Source organism: Podarcis erhardii, assembly GCF_964252035.2.
Source record: "Podarcis erhardii genome assembly, chromosome: 17".
NCBI classification, from domain to species: domain Eukaryota; kingdom Metazoa; phylum Chordata; class Lepidosauria; order Squamata; family Lacertidae; genus Podarcis; species Podarcis erhardii.
Window position 1 is genome coordinate 17,597,549 of NC_138515.1, and position 15,564 is coordinate 17,613,112.

The following is a 15,564-nucleotide window of genomic DNA, read 5'->3' on the forward strand; positions in this document are numbered from 1 at the left end:
CAAAAGATCAGTGTATCAACAGTTACTTTGCAAGGACTAGTATGCAGTGTTGGACTCTGCTGGTAAAAAGGGAGATTCAAATACTGACTCAACCATGAAGGGTACTGAGGTCTTGACAAAGTTTTTATCCGTAATAACTTTGTTATTATAAACTTGATTCATGTGCTGCTTTTAAAAAAAATGTTTTTAATTTGTTTAGTCTCCCCATGAGAGCTGTGATTGTACTGGACAGGCAGTAAGGGCAGGGCATTTTATATATATGTATATGTATATGTATATGTATATGTATATGTATATGTATATATACATATACATAATAATAATTCCTGACCATGGGTCACCCTGGCTGGAGCTGAAATGGAAGCTTTGAAGGGAATGTATTGTTATGAGTTTGATATATATATATATATCCCTGACACACATGAGTACATAAGTAGGATGTGCTGGATTTCAAGTAGTTTTTCAATTTTTATTTTTATTTTAACAGGGCAGGGACGTTATATTCCAAGGAAGTTATATTCAGTGCGGAACTTTCATTTTTCATTAAATATTTGTCCTGTGAGGTCATTTATCATTACAAAAGCAGAATATGGAAATGGAACTTCTGAAGGAACTTGAGAAAATTTCAACAATATATAACTATGTGATTAACATGCAAATGGAAACAGCAAACAAAGTTTCAGAGAGGCTGTTCATGGCATAAGAACTGTTAAAGGTGAGTACAATACACAAAAATGTCAAAACTATTCATTACTGAATAAACTTCATGGTAAAGTCAAAAAACATAGATTCCCAATCCAACTCACAGCTTAGCCATCTGGATTTAGAATATGTTTTTGAAACACTTTTACTGGGTTCATCTATATGTACCTTTGACTTTATTGCTTAGAAAAGTCAGATACCAACCCTCCGACCCCAGCCGTACCGGTGAGAACTTTCTAGAGTTTTCCTCTTACCTCCTGTCTGAGTGATGACTTGAATGTCACTAGAAAGAGGCCCATCACCAACGGAGGTAAAAGCAAGAACTTTCACAGAGTAAGTTTTCTGCGGTATTAGATTCCCAATGGTAGTTATATGGCTGTCGGCCACATTATGTTTCAACCAGCTGTTGACATGTTGGGAGGGGTCCATGGTGTAATAAACTCTGTAGCCTTGTATTTGTCCATTGGGCTCCTCAGGTTCTTCCCACTGCACCAGTATTGTGGTTGAGCTCAACATACGGGCTTGTACATTGCGCGGTGCGCTAGACGGTGCTTGCTCCGAGGTCCGCGTTGAAACCGGTTCACTGGGTGGCCCCCGCCCAATGTTGTTGACAGCAACAACTCTGAACTCATACTCAGAATAAGGACTCAAACCAGCGACGCTGTATCGAGTTGTGGCGACTCCATCAATTTCCTTATAGAGTTCCTCAGAGTTTTTAGGTTTATGTTGGATTATGTAATAAGACACTGGCTCGGGGTTTCCAGAATCCCAAGTCAAAGTAATGCTTGTTGCTGTGCTTTCTGTTACAACAGGCGTTCCTGGAGGTTTGGGTAAGGCTGCAAGAAAATAATAGACAATTTATTCAATTGGCAAGAAATTACACCACAGCACCATGGCTAGTTTTTTTAAAAAAGTATAGCAATGCAGTTTGGCGAAGGGACACATACAATTCAAAACAGAATGCTGTTTTATTCAAGTATTGTCAAAAACAAAAACAAAATATTATGGGAAAAGCATTTTGTTGCGACAATAATTTAACTAAACATTTGCGAAGGAGAAAATTGATGTTGCTCTAAAATGGCAAGCAGCATCAGAGGCTTGGGGACTTTTGGTTCATATGCAGAAAATTTGTGTTGCCATGGTAAAGATTTATCTGTTGTTGTTTTTTGAAGCAGATTGTATGCCCTTTACCTTTCACAGTTATCTGTGCTATTGCTTCTATAACACCAAGAGTAGACATAGCAACACAAGTGTAATTTGCAGATTGCCTGACGTCATTTAGCTCCAGGACATTCCTTCCTATTGGCATGTCATCTTCCGGGGTAAGATCTTCTGCTCCCAGCATCCATTTCACATATGGCATTGGAGACCCCACAGCAACACAGGTGATGTTAACACTCCCTCCGGGCATAATTTCATGGTTGGTGGGTGGGATCGAAAACCTTGGTGGGACCCGACGAACTGGAATAAAACACACATAAAACTAATAACCCATACAAAAATGGAGAACATAGATCTTGCACACAAGAATACATGCATTTATAGATACACTTTCAACGATTAATTGCTACTTTTATTTGCCGAAAATAAAATATAGACCAGACAGGTATATTGTCTGTACATATTTGTTTACATTTATTCATCAATATCTTTAACCACATTCATACAAAGCTTCCCCCCCCACCCCAGACCTAGTAGGGCCTCACAATTAACTAACTATATACTAACAATACACCAAACACCATGCAAAAGATACACACACATACACACACATATATATGCATGTATATTCTGTATGCATATGTATACATATATATGCACAGAAGAAAACTGGAGAGTCGACAGCATGCTTGAGTTGAGTATCAAAACCAACTTCAACGCTGCACACTTCCAGCTGATGTGAAGAAATGTGCTGCAACACATTGTCACATCACAGCCCTGAAACACATCACCTACGGTACACGGAAAAATGCAATTCTGATTTGCTGTCAGACTCAAAAAGTGGATGCAGCCTCAAGACCTCACACTAACACTGAGACAGACATGGGATATATATAGATATATATATAGTCACAGGAGAAGAAACAAGGCAAAGCCAGTATGAGTACTGGTTTTGGTCATGCAGGCAAGCAAATGACAAGAGTCTATAGGGAATCATGCTTAGGGAGGAATGATAGGAGAGAGAGAAATTGTATAGGGAAACAAAAACAATTAAAAGGAAAGGGAAAGGAAACATATTGGGATAGAGAATAGGTTTTTTTAAAAAAATGTGAAGGCAAGATAGTTTAAAAGAAACAGGGATATTAAGAGGGTAGGAAAGGGAATAGGAGGATATTTGTTTAAGCTTGGGATTATTATGAAGCAAGTATACGGTGGCAGGGGAGGAGAAGAACATTAAAACATTCTGGGTTCCATGGCGTTCACACAGAGGGGGAAGCAAAATAAGCTGCTAGGATTAATAATACTACTAAAAGCAGCTCTATGTGTACAAAATGAGGGACAGTGATATCTAAACTATTTAGCAGCAGGGCATTGCATTAACAGAGTAGTTAATATTTAAGAAAACACAACACTGAGAAAATTACCAGGCAATAACAGATCAGTGTTCCTGCTTCAAATATTTTCTGTGTGCATGTGTGTGCATGTGTAGCACAAGAGGCAACAGAGGCCTGTGCTTTCATTGCACACAATATGCTGTGCTTTACGGGGGCCTTCAAAACAAGGATGTCTTTGATTCAGCGAAATAAACAAACCGATTCGTAAATAAATGGCTACGGTTCCGGCCGGAGAACGTTAGTCATAATCACATCCCATTGAAATCAATGGGAGGTCGGTTAGTGGTCATTAAATCCGTCCACTGAAGTTAATGGCAGGGGGTGGGGAATGGTTTAGCGTTATACGCCGACAAGTGTGATTTAAGAGCGGCGAACTTTTGCTGGATTAAGGGGCTACGAATACAAAGCAATCATTTCATTACCCTTTGCACTGAATTGAGATAAATTTCTAGAGATTCGATAGGGGCTTACGGTGATGGCCTCGTGAGTGAATGGGACTGGCATAGGGAGGACAAAGAGCGAAACATGCCTTCAGCAGCCAATCAACCGAGGTCACACAAAGCAAGTGAGGGGCAATGCAGAATTTGTAGTACTGAAAGAAAACGGAAAACGGAAAAAGAAAAAAAACTTAGGAGAAATATTAGTCTTCATGCTTGGGCTGCTTAAAGGAGCATCTGCTGGAACTCATTCCCGTATCAGCAGGCATTAACAACGGAAATCAAAGGGAAATAAAATTGAAGAAGGAAAAGAAGATAAAAAGAAGCAGAAGCAGGAACACTGACCAGATTGACAACTCCTTGAAGTGTTAAGCGTATTACTGGCTTGTCATGCACCCAGCCTCTCTCCCTCTGTCTACATGCACAACGATTCCAGCATACATTAGAAGCCATGACCGGGGCATTCTCTGCTTAAACATAACATCAACTTAAAAATAAAAAGGCCACAATGCAGCTACATTCATTTCATTTGTATTCTTTGTTATTGGTTTAATTAATAGTTTTGTAAGGTGGGTAAAAAAGTAAAAAACACACCAACCTTCTCGCAGCTCTGAGGGATGTAGGGGGTTTGATGCAGAACACAATGAAATGAGGAAAGGAGAAAAACAAGGGAAACACAGAGAGAGTAAAAAGGCCATATCAAGGCTTTCAACTGCTACTTGAACAACTTTTACTTGTTCTAATCAAACCTTACTACCTCAGCTCTGACCGTAAGCAATTTCTCGCAGCTATCGCGGTATTAGGAACTAGCATCATTTGAGTGGGGAAAGGGGAACTCCTTCAAGTCGTAACGGCACACATGCCTCATGCAAGAAACACTACTTTGAAAGGAAAAGGACCAGATAGCTTCCTAAGGAGGCCAGAATAACCTCCGAACCCTTTCTAGTCAGAAAGCTAAATCATAAATATATATTATAAAAGTTTTGTACAGCGTTCCCCACACCAAAGTAATGAGCTAACAGCTGTATGAACCAAAATCTTCCCTCATCTTTTTTCCCTCCCCTTCTCATTCCAAACCACCCTTTATTTTTGCAGGGAGATGGGATTATTTGTATAAATTATATAGAAAGGGGTGCTCTCATTTCAGAGCCAGACCCTGGAAACTGTGCCAGAAAGAAGCCACTTTAAATATATAAAACTAAAAGCTTCCATAGGTTTAAAAAAGCAATCATGCCTGTTACCCTTACAAGAATATACTTTTTATGAATTTATCCTCCCAATTCATATCTATCAAAAAAGACAAATCTGTCTGCACCCCTCCCCCTTTTGAAAAATACAAAGAACAGCCAGTTCATTACAGCAGTGCCAGGGATTACGTATTACTGATAAAACTTCAATTTAAGAGTCAGTGTGTATATATATATATTTATAGCTCTACGAAACTAAGCTTAAAGAAGCAGAGAAGGCAGGCCACACCACTGTCCTCTTCGGCGAGAATTTCCAAGCTAAGAACTTTTCCTTTTCAGCTCAGAAGCAGAGGTCATGTGGGTACAACACACCTCAGCACCCCTGAGTTTCAATTAGAGCTAAATTAGTTGCACAGCAAGCAATCGCATTAGGAATTATAAACCAAAGAAAGGAGAAGAGGAAAACCCAAAAATAAATGCAACGCTCAGGTCAATAGTCAATGCAGGAAAAAGTAGAAGTCAAGATGTAAAAACGGAAGCATACTTACAAACCTTAAGTCCACAGGGGTGGATTGGACTCAAAGGTGCCTTTATTCATATTCCTCCCCTTGTCAAATTCATACTCTAAGCCTTTTTTCCAATGTTTATTTTCCTCCCCCCCCACCCCTTTGCCCAGATACTTTTGCTTATTACTGTAGTTATGGCATAGACCCCGAGAGTAACTTAACGCCCCTTGTGCCTGACTGAAGGGTAGATACCCGGGTTTATCATTCCTACCTCTGACATATAGATTGGCAGGGGCAGAATACCGTGTCCCTGCACTGTTGGTTGCAACACACTCATATTTGCCTTGGTCAGATTCTTCGCTCAGTTCGATTTGGAGGGCACCTGTAAGGATATAAAATACATTGCCAAAGAGACTGTCAATGAAGGGTTTTTCAGCTCCCAACGACACACCGCTTAATAATAATGAAAAGCCCTGTATGCGGAGGTCCACTCAACGTCGGTTCATTTTCTCGCTACAGTGGCACAGACAAAAAAAATAAATTATGATGTGATGAAAAAAACAAAGAGATTATTTTTTTCACACCATCAATGCTAGCACAGGAAAACAATCTGCATTTGGCAAACATATTTTCTAGCACAATATACTGTTTTCTCCTAGACTATTAAAATGAAGATGGGTGAGACTGCTTCAAGGAAATATGGCTTTAAAACAAAGCATAGGATATTAGGTCATAGGGTTGTCACTGTTTAGCTGATTAGATTATTTTTTATTTATTTATTTGCGCAGCAAAAGTAATAATACAAAAGGTGGCACTCGGCAAAAAGAAGAAAAAAGAAGAAAAAAAAGGGAGAAGATGGGTTTCAAGAAAGTCTTCCGCTGAAGAAGGACAAAAATGTGCAGCGAGTACAAAAAAAAGGGCTGCTTAAAGTGAAAAAAGAAACAAATTAGTCATTTATAGTAATCAAAATATTCCTTTAAAGAAACAAAACTCCCTTAAAGACATGCAGATTGGTAAGAAAAAGAAAGACATTTCGCCACAACTTACAATCTTTTTAGTGCATTTGCTGAAAAACAAGAGCAGTTGAATTAGGAGGCAAAAAAAATGTTAAAAAGCAGGGGCCAAGCCAACAAGGAAGAAGCAACCAATCACTGCTGAGGACCATCGGGATGTCAGCCCTAAGACACCCATCAAAATCCACGGCTGGGATTAGCAGTGTGGTGTCACAAAACCCAAGAAAAAAAACAAAACAAGAATTACAAAAGACATGAGCAGTTGTTTTTTTAATATAAAATGATTAAAAACCAGCAATACCACATTTTATCACCAAGAATACTGAGTCATCAACCTTTCCATTTCCAAAGCCTGAAGATCAGAAGGATCCAAAAATCCAGTGATGGGTAAATCCAAGAAGAAAAAAATATATATATAGTTGCTGTAATTTATTAGGGAGAAGAATGTGGTGGGTTTTTTCTTGTTGTTTTACTTTACTTTATTAAAGTTAAAAGAAAAATATATAATTGAACAAAAATAAAAAATAAAATAAACCCCCTTGAAAGACAAAGTTAAAAAGTAGATATTCCATGTTGTCGTCTGCATGTCTGCAACTGTTCTCCAGACCATCTTGGCTTGGTCCAAAACAAGAACAGCTAAGGAAGAAAAAAAATGATCTTTTTTTTTTTGCTCCAGTTGGACCAAAAAAAAAGAAAGAAAAAAAGGGGAAAAAAAGAGAAAAGAAAAAAGGTAGAAAAAGAAGAAGAAAAAAAGGAATAGAGGGACAAATGGTACGCTGTGACTGGGTTGTGTGGCCTGAGACCCGGATATGCTTTCTTTGAAGCATATCACAAAGTAACAAATCTTTTTTGAAAGAAAAAGAAGAAAAGAATGAATGAATGAATGAATGAATGAATAAACACAACTTTTTTTTCTTTTCAATGAAAAGTGAAAAGGATGGTGGGGAAAAAAACAAAACCACAAGATGGAAGTCACTGATCATAACTCAATAGGAAGAAATAAAGATGAAGGACATTTCTGTAATGCATTTGTTTGTTTTTTTAAAAATGGATATAATGGAAGGTATGAAAGGACAGAAAGAATAAGATCATTCTGTGAACGTTAGTTCAGCACTCTTACCTCTTATTGGTGTACCACCTGGGTGGATAATATGAATGCAAATAAGATTAGAAAGAAGAAGCATTAGTACGAGAAGAAAGAGGCTAGGGCTTTGGAAGAAGAATCAAATTAGAGTTACAGAATTAAATAAGGTCTTAAAAGAAACTTGAATTTCTATACTGTAAAAACAGGAATATATACTTTTAGGTACAATTCTTAGATTATAAAAAACAAAATAGCAGTGTACCAAATTGGGCAAAGGCCATTATTTTCAGGGGGGAAGGGGCAAGGCAGATCATTCTTACAAGAGCTTAGGTGTTTGGTTATATAGGGTTAAAATATATATTATTGCATAGGCCTGAAATCCTAAAAGAAAACCTTTACAACACTATATTTAATACATAGTTTAGGAAGAGATACTGGATAACTATTAAAGTGAGAAATATATATATATAGTATATGAAGATATATATATATAATAGAGAGAAAGAGAGAGAAAGAGGCTATCTGGAAATAAATACTGATTATGTTGGACTCACTTGTCATATACTGCACTACAACTAGGTGATACTTGTGTATTGTTCCTTCTAACTTGAGAGTTACTAGGACTGATACGACAACATTTCTGTGAAGGGTTGTGTGTGTGCCGCTACAAAGGTCCGGTGGCTACACTGTCTGTTAGTAAAATGCATGCCATGCATTTTAAGAGTAATCATCATCATCATTATAATAATAATACCATAATCATAGTATTCTGCATATGAAAATTAGTGGGGGGGTGAAGTGCGCTTCAGAACTAAGCACTTACCAATAGATTCTGGAGATTAAAATACGGAGAGAAGAAAGACAGCATAAAAATATTATTATATTCCTTATAATTTGGTACAAAAGTTTTCAAGTTAAAGCTTTATATACTAAATCATCTACGTCACAACTGAAAATTGACTTCTAGTTTTACATTAACAGAAGCTTAATCTACACAGTTCTGCTGACAACAAGCATTAGCAGTTGGTTAACAAGACTGGCTTAACATCACAGGACAGGTCAAAAAGGCTGAAAGTTCTGGGAAGATATATGGCTAGACAACTTGATTCCGCAGGAAGATCACTATCACAGCCGAAGTAGACTGCTAATTATATATCCCACCCTTTTGTAGTATATTAATATGGGAATAAGATTTACATTTAGTAAATGATTTAGAGTTATCTTATTATGAAGCTGCAAAGACCATAAGGTGGAGTTGAAAGGAGTCGTTGGAGAAAGAGCAGCGAAAGCCGGGCTCTACTTCAAATGCAGGCTTCTGTAGATCTGGACACGCTAATATTGACAAAGCTTTGGGTTTATGCACACTACTGTGGCTAAATGCACCAGAAAATAAATCTCAGCCAGTAAAAATCTCTCCCTTCACAGGCTAACCCATTGATTTGAGATTATTATTCTTGGTTGGCTTGCTTGCTTTGGGGTCAGGGAGGATGTTAAGATAGTGCACATGAGAAAAGTAGAGTGAGCCATGTACTAGTGAGAGAAACGGAAGATGTGTCCAAACTGTCTAATCTTTGGTGGATTCAAAAGGTTGAAAAGAACTCACAAAACACAATTGTTATAGAATATTTTAATTGTCAAATAAAGAAAAATAGATTGGGTTTGATGGATATAACCATTGGTACTCCTTGCATATTCTGAAGTCCAATGTTGAAATAACTTTTTAAATAAAATAATAATAATAATAATAATATAGATAGAGATAGAGAGAATGGATCTGTCAAATACTGCCAAAAACGCAGTAAATAAACTGAAAATATCAAAACTACAGTCACAGCAAGTGAGCGTTGTGGAGTAAACAGAAGCTGCAAAACACACAAACAAATAGACTCTGGAAACAGGCTATGACGGTAACACAGACATGGACAACACGCTCGACAACATAAAAAAGAAGAAGAGAAGAAGAAATCATAACCTATAAAATAAAATAAAAATAATTAAAAAGGAACGTAAAATAAGAGAGAGTATAATTTTGGGCATTAGTGCAAACAGTAACAAGACCTTACCTGATCGTAATTGTTTGATACGTCCATTGTTGTTGCTCGTGTCCACGGGTAAAAAATCTTTGAACCAAGTTATTTCAGGATCAGGATTGCCACTGGCTGCACATAACATGGTGGCCGTTCTAGTGCGTTCAACCACCTTTAGTTGCGGGCCCATATCAATGGTGGGGAAACCACGAGGAATTTGATCCTCTGAAAAAGAGATAAACATCAGGTTTATAAAACATTTCCTATCACAGCTACATTTGCACATCCTCTAAATGTGTGTTCCAAACACACTGGGTTGCATCCATTGTCGTCACACAGCCAAGAGTTAAGGCTTCCATCAGTGAAAAGGAGTTAGAAAGGTTTTTTTGGTTGTGTGTGTGTGTTGCAATTTCTCCTCCTCCTCCTCCCTGCACTCTAATCCTCTGAATCTGGAGCCTTTCTAGATCCGATGAGGCAAAGGAGGGAGGTGGGTATCACTAAAAGATACGAAAAGATACTGACGAAAAGCTTCCATCTACATTGGTACCTTGGTTGTCCAACAACTTGGCTCCCAAACAAATCGGCTCCCGAACGCCGCAAACCCGGAAGTGAGTGTTTCAGTTTGTGAACGTTTTTCGGAAGCCGAACATCCAACATGGCTTCCGATTGAGTGCAGGGAGCTCCAGCAGCCAATCGGAAGCCACGCCTTGGTTTTCGAACAGACTCCCGGAATGGATTAAGTTTGACAACCAAGGTATCACTGTATTGAGCAACACTGTTTAATACAACTAATTTTGTCTACGGTTAGAGAAAACGATTTCATCCTGGCGTGTGATCGCCAAGCGTAGTTTAAGCAAACCACATCTTCCCAAGCTGGGATCTTTTGGAAGAGTCAGGATTGCTGACCCAGAGGTACAAATTCAAATCTCACTCAGGTGCATGGAAGCCTCTCTTAGGTGGCTATTTGTATCCATATCTGATTAAACAGGTATGATCAGAATAAGCATAGCTCCATAACAAAAATGTCCAGACATGTATGGTGGTTTTTGTTTTTTTACTACTTATTGTTATGAGGAAAAAAACCCTGCTCCTTTTCCCTTATGGGGTACCCAAGAGTCCATATAGAGTCCTTTTGTAGGTTCTCTATCGGTAGGAGAAAATAACAGAGACCAACCAGAGAATATTGAGAAGCAAAGCAGCTAGTAAGCCTGATTTTTATTAAAGCTGTTGCAACAGGGTGCTCCCTCCACACGCAGGAGAGAGAAGGAGGACCCAGAGCCATGCGTGCAAGCCCTTATACAGACATTTTAAATTGCTCGCCCTGGAGTCCAAGACCACCCCCAGGAACATCATACATACATCACAGAAGGGGTGTAGCCCAAGACCACCCCCCAGATACATCATACCTACATCACAGAAAAGGAGGTCTACAACAGAAATCTGAGTGTGTTGTTTATCTCCTGTCTGGCAAGTTACCTGATTGCATTATCTGGATTTTGGCCACTCTTTTGTTATTATAACTACTTAATTCCTGAATCTAGATCACAGGTCACAGGCTCACACCCTGTTCATATCTTGAACGTGCCCTTAAGACAGGATTTGTGAGGAAGGGATTTGTGAGGAAAGAGACAATGGGGAGGTTTCCCACTTTGACCTTGTAGAGAAATATTTGAGGTCAATTTGTTCAGGACCTTTTCTGTGGGGTTTCAGACATGTGGTTTATATATACAGTTATGAATATATATATATATATATATATATATATACACACACACACACACACACACACACACACACACACACACCGTATTTTTCGCTCTATAAGATGCACCAGACCATAAGATGCACCTAGTTTTTGGGGGAGGAAAACAAGAAAAAAAATATTCTGAATCTCAGAAGCCAGAACAGCAAGAGGGATCACTGCGCAGTGAAAGCAGCAATCCCTCTTGTTGTTCTGGCTTCTGGGATAGCTGCGCAGCCTGCATTCGCTCCATAAGACACACACACATTTCCCCTTACTTTTTAGGAGGGAAAAAGTGAGTCTTATAGAGCAAAAAATACAGTATATAACCTTAAAATTCTTATAACATTATAAAGGCTTCAGTGATTTTTTAAAAAAAGCAGTACAGCCATACAGCCATTTCTTATTTTGCTTCAAGATAACCCACCAAGAGAAAGAAAAAAGACCAATAACTGCTGTATAATGCAACCTTTGTTATTAAACATCTTGCTTGGCTGGTATTGACATGCAATTCTTTAAGGAATAAAAATAATTGACTACAAATTGTCCAATGTCAAACACATTACTTGCTTTGCCATGAAATGGTGTGATCTTTTCACAAAGTTGCAGCAAAGCTTTCGGAGGCATCTGAAAAACTTGGAGGGATATCCTTGGATACTTGACAAATCTCTGCATTCCCTGGTGACTTCTTTCTCTCCAAGGCTATTTAATCACTGACAATGTGAATGCACATAAATATTGCTACCGGAGAGTGGTAGTCACTAATCTTCTGCAAGTGTGAATGTCTTTTTATCTCTGCCAGTAAGCAGGAAATGTTAAAGGCTGACAATGTTAGGCCATTTGCTATGGGCTCTTACCAAAGAAACCTACATTAGATAACAAATTATAAGATGTGAAGCCTTTACCTTGGGAATTGCTGATAAGGTTTGACTTGTGCCATGCTGAAGTACTACTCTAATGCATTTGCATGACCTTTCCATTTCCTTCTTGGCTCACAAAGAACACTCTAGAGGCCCCTTTCTCATATAAACAAGCACACAACAAAGATAATCTATCTTGCATACTAATAGGGTGGAGTAAGCAAAGAGCTTCTCTCTCTTATTTTTAATAAGGGTAATTAAATTCTATCCATTCCTCTTATGCACAGAACCTCTCCGAATACACGCTCGTCATTAAATTTTCATGAGAAACATCACAATGTAACAGATTCAAATAGTCAGAGCTGTTATACTTTGACAGTTGTGGCTTATTTCCAATCTGGCTGTCAGGTATTTGGCAATAAAACCCAGTATTCAACATAAAACGGACTGGGGAAAATAATGGAATTTGTAATTGGAATGCTTATCTCAGTGGGTGTAGTTTATAAGACGTTAATTGCTTTCTGTTCTACTTTAAATTTATTAGTTATTTCTACAAAACCTGTCTTTCCAGTTTGATGGCACCATGTTTGACAGATCATCAAACAAGATGAACAATCACATCAATCAGCAATTATACTACAGCCACATATAGTTTTTTTTTTGGTGGAGTGAAGGGAATAGCTAGTAATCAATACATTTTAAACTTTAAACATTAACATGAAGTGAAGAGAAAAAACATTTTGTCTTCTTCACTAGTTTGTACATTACTGTCATCATTAGGATTTTAACTACAATGTCCACCACTTTTCATTTTAATGTTGTCATGCTGAATTAGCTAGTAATTCATCAACAATTTAAATCAGACCTGACCTTCCCAGAGCCATATGACAGTGTCATTTTTGCAGGCCATTAAAGGGCAGATTACTGTGCTCAGGGAGCAATATGAGTAATGTACGTATTTGTTTATGGTGGCAGCTACAAGAAATTTGGAAACATGACATATTCTTAGCATTTGCAAGGTGTCTTGCTAGTAAATATGTTCTGCTACTAAATTTCTAATTCAGTTCCAGGGATGTGTTCCTAGCAGTCCATCAAGCTGAAGCGTTCCGAGGATGAATTTTGAACCAGATTAAGAATCTTTAAGGGAAAACACCACAACACTGTCTTGCAAGGGGCCAGCTGTGTTTATATTATGTTTTCAGAAGGTGTGCTCCACAGTTTTTTAACAGACTTATCTCTTATCCAAACACAAGAAATTAGTACCCAAACCTCGCTATACACATACAGATTCAGATATCCAAACAGCTGGACCTGTGTGTAGTACTGTAAACAGATAAGAAGCCTTAAACAAATCTTACTTTTTTGTGTTTTGCTGGTCTTGTTTCATCAGAAACCATGGTGGAAGGGAGGAAGGGGAAGAGCTCAGACAAATAAGAGAGAATTTCTTCCTTCCTTGTTTGCCTTTTGCAAGGTTTTACAGGCTTTCCGTGGGGTTTTCCAGGTTGCCTGCTCACTTTGGGGTCAACATTCCATGGTTGGGAATGCATTAGAAATTTTCCCATAGGAAACCAGTCATCAACTCTTTAAGCCATGGGCAGGCAAACTAAGGCCTGGGGGCCAGATCCGGCCCAATTGCCTTCTAAATCCGGCCCGCAGATGTTCTGGGAATCAGTGTGTTTTTACATGAGTAGAATGTGTCCTTTTATTTAAAATGCATCTCTGGGTTATTTGTGGGGCATAATAATTCATTCATATATATTTTTCAGAATATAGTCCAGCCCCACAAGGTCTGAGGGACAGTGGACCGGCCCCCTGCTGAAAAAGTTTGCTGACCCCTGAATGTTTGCACAACAAATGGTTTTCTGAGAATGTATTGTGTTCAGATAGCAAGACCTGCATGCACTGACAATGCTACACAGAAATCATTTACTTGGTGCATTTGTAATTTACAGAGCCTTATCTGCCTTCACAATCTAATTTGCAGCTTTAGTCAATAAATGCACGGACTAGATTCTCCCAATCTACAGAAAAACAAATATTGAACAAGGCAGTGATTCAGTCCCCACCGATTCTTTATAAAGGTTGAAACTGACTGCAAATTTTGAATGCATAAAAGGTCTGCTCAGATTATCCAGAAGGTAAATGTTCTTCAGGTATGTGACCATGTATTTGAGCTTTTCGAACTCTGCTACTTCCCAGTTTTTCTCCTTCCTTCAGTTTGGGCAGAAAAATTGGAAGATGCAGCTTTTTTAAAAAAAAGTGTTGACATGCAAAAGGCTCACTAACACTTCTGGTTTTCACACTTCCAGGTTCCCAAAGGGAAACTCACACAGCAGTTATGTAATCGGTCTCCATACCCTGTAAGTACATTACACATTGTTGCTGAGATTGCGTTCCCTCTGAAGAATGAGATACAGATGTTGGAGGTACTGTACTCCTGGATACATTTTTGACTCTAGAGGCCCAAATATCCAGAGGTTAGGAGTATATTCTACCAGCTTTATCTGGTTCACCAGCTGCATTGATTACTGGACATTAGCAACCACAAGACTGGATTACAGTGGTACCTCAGGTTACATACGTTTCAGGTTACATACGCTTCAGGTTACAGACTCCGCTAACCCAGAAATAGTGCTTCAGGTTAAGAACTTTGCTTCAGGATGAGAACAGAAATCGTGCTCCGGCGGTGTGGCAGCAGTAGGAGGCCCCATTAGCTAAAGTGGTGCTTCAGGTTAAGAACAGTTTCAGGTTAAGAACGGACCTCCGGAACGAATTAAGTACTTAACCTGAGGTACCACTGTACTGCAATGTGTTCTGTGAGGGGAAGGATCATTTGATATCCATGCGAATCCAAACTTTAACTATTATTGGCCGTCTTGAAGACTGCTCTTCCAATAGAAAATCAGCAGGCATCTCCAGCACTGATTTTTAAATTTTGCTGAAATCTTTTCTATGGTGCCAGTCTTATGTGCACAATTAAAGAAGCAATTCTGTTACAATTACCCAGTTATCTTTGCTATTGCTTTTTTTGTAGGATATATAGATAGAAAGATAGATATCATACAATGCTTCTGTGTTTTTTATGAAATTGTAGTATTTAAGTATTTTTATGAATCAAAGAAATTACGTATCATTCCAACCACTTTACTAAAATGCACTGTGAAAACATGAGGAGACAATGAAGCTACCCATATATACTACTAAAAAAAATTGCCATCCATCTATCACACACTATTGTTATACTCTAGACAGCAATCTGGCTCTGACTCCAGTTGCAATCTCCCACTTGAGGCTCTCACCAAAGGTGGGGGGGAATCGAACTGTGCCCCAACTCACTAGTACCTCCTTCCCTCTCAACTAGTAGTGGCCTCAGATGTTCTAATCCACATAACCCACACTCCACAAAGAAATAATAAAGCAACGATTGCCGCAATCGCAAAGGTAGAACACAA

At 38.6% G+C, this 15,564-nt stretch overlaps 1 protein-coding gene across 26 annotated transcripts in view; it reads right to left on the bottom strand.

The window, feature by feature from the left end:
• PTPRD (protein tyrosine phosphatase receptor type D) overlaps positions 1–15,564 on the bottom strand; it is a 1,160,352-nt gene that overhangs the window by 165,774 nt on the left and 979,014 nt on the right. For 12 of the 26 annotated variants that reach the window (XM_081844735.1, XM_081844724.1, XM_081844745.1 and 9 more), the window contains 6 exons: positions 9,548–9,736; positions 7,521–7,538; positions 5,659–5,769; positions 4,293–4,304; positions 1,894–2,163; positions 957–1,538 (listed from right to left, as the gene is read on the bottom strand). In XM_081844735.1, the coding sequence (XP_081700861.1) occupies positions 957–1,538; positions 1,894–2,163; positions 4,293–4,304; positions 5,659–5,769; positions 7,521–7,538; positions 9,548–9,736 (1,182 nt within the window). The remainder of the gene's footprint in view (positions 1–956; positions 1,539–1,893; positions 2,164–4,292; positions 4,305–5,658; positions 5,770–7,520; positions 7,539–9,547; positions 9,737–15,564) is intronic. The other 14 variants (XM_081844746.1, XM_081844732.1, XM_081844729.1 and 11 more) reach the window with 3 other exon arrangements.